Source organism: Bidens hawaiensis, unplaced genomic scaffold, assembly GCF_021521415.1.
Source record: "Bidens hawaiensis isolate Kalapana, Puna unplaced genomic scaffold, B.hawaiensis_p1.1 tig00036241_1, whole genome shotgun sequence".
In the NCBI taxonomy this organism is placed as follows: Eukaryota; Viridiplantae; Streptophyta; class Magnoliopsida; order Asterales; family Asteraceae; genus Bidens; species Bidens hawaiensis.
In genome coordinates, this window is record NW_027505400.1 from 11,510 (window position 1) to 18,113 (window position 6,604).

Below are 6,604 nucleotides of genomic sequence, written 5' to 3' on the forward strand. Positions count from 1 at the left end.
ATACTAAGCAACAAGCATTCTTTATGTTAGATGATGATATTAAAGCTTTGAACCAAGTTCTATCAATTTTCTTCCCATTCTTCTCCAAACACATCGATGTGCGCGCGCGCACACACACGTTTGCTTTCTATTATATATATTCTTTTATCCAAATCAATTTTTGATTAATAACCATTTAACCCCAATTTAGTTGTGTACAAATGGTTATTTAATAGTATTTATCAAATACTATTTCCACCTTAAATAAACTCGTTTCAAATGCCAATATTTACATTATAATATAAGTTATATCATATGAGAATCGGGATGTTACGCTATATTAATTTTCGGCCAATGAGTGCAAATTGAAGAAGGGATCTCTGAAATCAGTTGTGAGTAATGAAGCCACTGATGATTCTGATGCTGACAAGTTTTTAAAAGAAAATTCACAAACAGAAAAGGTTTTCATTGATATTGAAAAGGAAGCCGATACCGCTATAAATTTAGTAAATTTTATTATGTATATATAAAAATACTGCCTGGATCAATTTCTAAATGTTGGAACTTTCTCAGGTATCTAATACTGTAAAATATGATAAAAGCCTGGCTGGTAAAATAGTCAAAGTTTGGTGGCCTGCAGATAACAAGTAAGTGCTTTGCATCTAACTTATATAATTCTGTACATACAAAATCCTTAAGTGTATGCTGTGCTGCTTGTAGGTATTATGAAGGTGTTATTTCTGAATTTTATCCTGCTGAAAAGAAGCATAAGGTCATTAAACTGTTTTGGCATACTTCAAATCATCTTTTGTTTGTTTTAGAAAGTTTTTGAGTTTTGCAGGTCTCATATGTGGATGGGGATGTAGAGGCGTTGAATCTGAGAGAAGAAACCTGGGATATTTTGAAGTATTTTTCTGCGCGAGATATTAAGGTTAGAACATGTTGATTGGCGTGCAATCCTCACTCTAATAATATATTCTTGCTTGTGCTGATGTTCAGCTGACAGGACCAAAACACCAAGGAAACTGCAGAAGATAATAATGTTGAAGCAGCCACCACTGAAAAGGATAAAGCCACTAAAAAAACTAGTGGCAATCTATGTGATGCCGCAGCCACCACATCCAAAGAAGCAGCAAAGTCAATAAAAAGTAGCAAGAAGACGGTCAACAAGTCAAATGGTAAAACCCCCTCCAAGTAGCAGAAAATCGGACCCCAACGGTGAGAAGACGGAGTATGACAAGGAAAAGTTACGTCTTGAAGATAAAAGGCTGAGGTTGGAGGCTGAGAAGTTGAGGATTGAAGCTGAAAAGGAGCAAAGTAAAATCCGTCAAGAGGACGAAAGACTGAGATTAGAGGCTGAAAAAATGAAGCTTTCAAAGAAGGAATCAGATGACCGAATGATGATGATGGATGTGAGCGTCTTGCCAGAAATGCAGCGACTATATGTTGAGAAACTTTAAAGGGAAATCATAATGAGATGCAATCATGCTTGAGATAATCAGCTTCAAAATCGTAGACTAGTGCATATGGTTTATATTGTTTTGTTTACATGATGCTAACCAAATACTTGTATGTTTTAGGTGTTACATATGGAAATAATTACTAGCTCTCTTTTGGTGGTGGTGTTACTGCTATTATTAAAATATGAACGTTGTGGGCTCCCTATATAAATATAATGATCTGCTTTGGAATTTGCTGAAGGTGTACTTGTCAATTATTTGTTGAGTTCTTTGACCTTATGCTTTGAATCATGTATCAGATAGTCATAATTGTATAAAACCAATATTAAAAGTAGGCATTAGAAAAAAGATATAAGACAAAATAGTTAATACTTAAATTTTGTAATGAAATAAACAGAAATAATAAAGAAAAGAAAAGAAACATATTATATAACATGATAATGATAATGATGAAAATGAGACATGTAATTTGATATGGATGGAGAATCTATTGGGTTTGTGAAAGATATTTCTGGTTTGGACTCGGTTTAATGAAGATAAGAAGATAGTTGTGGACTGTAATGCAAAATGTAAGGTAAATAGTGAACTTTGATCTAAATCTCAAATGAATTGTATTGATTTATATTAATATAAGAAAATTAAATTTTCTAGTCTTACATATAAGTATAAATATCAACATGAAAGTTTAGAAAGTGCAGTTTGATTTAATGTACCAAACACACGTTTGAAACTTCCATGTCACCAACATGTTAACAGTTTTAAGATTCTAGAAGCCAAAAACAAAAATAGTCTCACAATGCCTCTGGAAAGAAGCCCTAACTCCCTTTAGTCCTATACAACTTCTTCTGTATCTACCATATCATGCGTATCACGTATATACAATACAACACAGGCCATGCAACCCAATGGTATCATCTCTATCTCTATACCATATGGTTTTTTTCTTTTGTATCCATACTAATAAACACTCTGTTCTTCCTATTGCATTATTATTTATTATTATGTGTTCTGTATATTTGCTGTGAGATTCCATTTAAGGTTTTTTTTAGGTTAATTTATGCTAGGGTTTAGAACAGTGATAGCAGATTGAGTTAGAATTGCCTTATTTGTGGTTGGAATACGATCGAATCGGGTGAGGATGGCGTCTACTGATGTCGAGTTAGAGCAACAGCTTAAGGATGCTGGGAAACAGTTATCGCATCCCTCGAATTCTGTCCGACTCCTCCCCGCCCTTGATGTAAGCCCCCTAAGCTTTTATCGGACAAGCTATGTTTATTCATTTATTAAACGAATGAATATAAACGAACTTCGTGCTGAACGTTCGGTTCATTTACAGCCATACACAAAAGTATGACATTATATATGTTTACTTTGTACGTGCTTTCAGGAATTAGAAAAACTTCTATTGAAGGTTGACCAGGCCCCGAAAAAGTCAATTCTAGATGCACTGAAACCATCAATGAGCGCGTTGATTCACAGTAGAAAACATTCAGATATTGACGTCAGAGTTTCAGTTGCTTCTTGCATCAGTCAAATAACAAGAATTACAGCCCCTGATGCACCCTACAGTGATGACCAAATGAGGGTACACCATAACTAGATGCACTCCACTTTATCATATGTATTCTAAACCTTATTTTGATGCGCAGGATGTCTTTCAGTTGATTGTTTCTTCCTTTGAGGATTTGGCTGACCGATCCAGCCGATCTTACAACAAGCGGGCCTCAATTCTTGAAATTGTTTCCAAAGTGAGATCATGTGTCATCATGCTTGATCTTGATTGTGACGAGCTAATCCTGAAAATGTTTGAGCATTTTCTAAAATCAGTAAGGTGTGTTAGTTATGGTTCTAGACGTATAATTCCTGAAATTATTTATTTAATTGTTCCGTTAGGTATGCAATTATGTTTATTTCAGGGACTATCATCTTGGCTCCGTATATTCATCAATGGAAAATATAATGGTATCGCTTATAGCAGAAAGTGAAGAAATCTCAGTTGATATGCTTAAACCCTTGCTGGCCAGTGTTAAAAAACATCGTGAGGTACGGGCCTTATGAAATATTGACTAATTATATGTAAATTCTCTTGTAATTATTATTTTGTATTTAGGGCGTTCTGCCGGTAGCTCATAAGTTAGGGAAAGGAGTATTTCTAAAATCTGCAGATAAGCTAAAGCCTTACGTGATGCGTGCTTTGACATCTCTTGGTGAATCACTTGATATGTACCATAAAGTTGTGGCTGCTGTGTGTGAAGGCACAACTGCTGATTTTGACAGTAACGATGATAATGACGATAATGATGATAATGATGCTGAGCTACAACCGGTATGATTTCGATATCATTTAACAAAGTGATGATCTTACATATTAATGTGGTTTTTTCAAATGATTTTAGGCCAATGAGTGCAAATTGAAGAAGGGATCTCCGAAATCAGTTGTGAGTAATGGAGTAATTGTGACGGCAAAGGAAAAAACGTCAGCTGACCAGGCATTAAAGAAACTCGAGGAAGACAAAAGCCAAGAGCTTATTAAAAAAGTAGACGGTAATGATATTGATGCTGACAAGCTGTTAAAAGAAAATTCACAAACAGAAAAGGTTTTCATTAATATTGAAAAGGAAGTCGATATCACTAGAATTTCAGCAGAAAAAAGGACTGAAAAGAAGTCTGAGGACGATGAGGCTAGTGATGTAAAACCTCTGGAAAGGTCAAAGTGCAAGTCAACAAAACAGTCAGGTGAGAAGTTAAAGCAGTCAGGTAAGAAGTTGGAAACCCCTGTTAAGAAGGTCGAGAAAAGCAAGATTGCCCTTGAAGATTTTACAGAGTCAGATGTCGAACCACTTAAACTGTCTGCAAGAAAAAGCACGCCAAAGAAGAAAGATGATGGAAAAAAGCATGCAGACAGTAAAAATGTTGCAGGAAAAGATTGTGCAAAGTCACTGTTGGGAGTTTATGTCAGTAACTCTAAATTTTCTTTTGATTTTTTTTAAAAAACAATCTAAAAAGTTTTTTTTTTTTTTTTCAAGGAGATGGATGTTTCTCCAAAGCTTCTTGTTAAGGAAAATGATTCAGATTGCAAACAACTTAAACCGCCTTCTAGAAAACGCACTTCAAAGAAAAAAGACGATGGAGAAAAACATGGAAACAGTAAAAATGTTGCAGGAAAAGCAAAAACAGTTACGAGGGAGGGAAATTTAACAGAATCCCCCGTGACTAGTGCTAAACGGAAGCATTCCACAGACATAGACGAAGTATATTGTATTAAATTTTGTATTAAAAATTTAAAGTGCATGTGGATCAATTTCTAAATGTTGGGATTTTCTCAGGTATCCAATGCTATAAAATATGATGAAAGCTTGGTTGGTAAAAAAGTTAAAGTTTGGTGGCCTGAAGATAAAATGTAAGTTTGATCAGAACTTATGTTATCTGTGTAGATGAGCATAATTCTGAACAGGCAAAATGCTTAAGTCTATGCTGTGTTGCTTGTAGGTATTATGAAGGTGTTGTTTCCGAGTTTTATCCTGCTAAAAAGAAGCATAAGGTCGTTAAACTTTTTATCATATTTTTAATAATCTTTTATTTTTAAAAGTTTTAACGAGTTTAGAGTTATACAGGTCTCATATGTGGATGATGGAGATGAAGAGAAGCTGAATCTGAGAACACAAAAATGGGAAATTTTAGAGGAGTTTTCTGTGCGAGATTATACGGTTAGAACATATTGATTGGCGTGTAATGCTCATTCTAATAATATATTCTTGTTTGTGCTGATGTTGTTCAGTTGACAGGAGCAAAACACCAAGGAAATTGCAGAAGATAATAATGTTGAAGCAGCCACCACTGAAAAGGATAAAGACACTAAAAAAACTAGTGGCAATTTATGTGATGCAGCAGCCACCACCTCCAAAGAAGCAGCAAAGTCAAGAAAAAGTAGCAAGAAGACGGTCAACGAATCTAAGGGTAAAACACCTCCAAGTAGCAGCAAATCCGATCCCAATGGTGAGAAGACGGAGTATGACAAGGAAAACTTACGTCTTGAAGATAAAAGGCTGAGGCTGAGGCTGGAGGCTGAGAAGTTGAGGATTGAAGCTGAAAAGGAGCGAAGTAAAATTCGTCAAGAGGATGAAAGATTGAGATTAGAGGGCGAAAGACTGAGATTAGAGGCTGAAAAAATGAAGCTTTCAAAGAAGGAATCAGATGACCGAATTATGATGATGGATGTGAGTGCCATGCCAGAAATGCAACGACTATATTTTGAGAAACTTCAAAGGGAAATCATAATGAGATGCAATCATGCTTAAGATAATCAGTGTCAAAATTGAAGACAAGTACATATGATTTTGAATATTCAGTTAACTTGTTTTAGATGTTAGATGGAAATATTGGTGGCTAGTTTTTGGGCTCACTTTTAATGATTTGTTTTGGAATTTGATGGTGGTGAACTTATTAATTATCATGTTGAGTTCCCTTATGCTTTGAATAACCATAATTATACAGTCATTTCAAAATTGTATAAAAACAATATTAAAAAAAGATATGAGACGTGTAATGTTTTGAAAATGATGTAATTTGGATATAAGTTTAGAAAATAATGATTCTTATATGTATTGATATGGATGCAGAATCTATTGGGTTTGAAGAGGACCATTTTTGGTTTGACTCGGTTTAATCAAGACATAAAGATAGTTAAACTTGATGAAGGTTGAAGATTAAGGAGGCTTTAGGCTCCCATTCGAACAATTATTTATATACTTGTGGCTTCTCATGAGAGCATAATAATAATAATAATAATAATAATAATAATAATAATAATAATAATAATACACACGTATAGATGGAGAACCCATGTCGACCCCCGCAGTGACGAAATTGCCCTTCCCCCCGATTTTTGCCCTATCACTAGTGGTTACGATCCGAAGCACCCCTTTTCCATTCAACCTCCACGAATAAAGAAACCACTTTTCTGATACTATTGCTAATGCGTTCTTTTCGATCTTGTACCCGCTTGCTTCTATCTATAGAAAGATTCTTCTCTCCAATGACCTATTCACTACCAAGATTGACCTGAGTATCCGCCTTCATGCTTACACGTCCCCTTCCATCCTCCTTTTCTCCTTTATTCCTTGTTCTTTTTCCTTACGCTTCTCTTCCTAGGAAATTAGGCTTCC

The 6,604-nt window shown here is 35.1% G+C and overlaps 1 protein-coding gene across 1 annotated transcript; it reads left to right on the plus strand.

The window, feature by feature from the left end:
- The first annotated feature begins 2,577 nt into the window (after positions 1-2,577).
- On the plus strand, positions 2,578-5,737 carry LOC143612956 (sister chromatid cohesion protein PDS5 homolog D-like). The gene is made up of 11 exons (XM_077086805.1): positions 2,578-2,676; positions 2,827-3,024; positions 3,089-3,270; positions 3,356-3,482; positions 3,550-3,765; positions 3,836-4,393; positions 4,466-4,690; positions 4,766-4,839; positions 4,929-4,980; positions 5,054-5,146; positions 5,225-5,737. The coding sequence occupies exons 1-11, from the start codon at positions 2,578-2,580 to the stop codon at positions 5,735-5,737; spliced, it is 2,337 nt and encodes a 778-aa protein (XP_076942920.1).
- Positions 5,738-6,604: the final 867 nt, after the last annotated feature.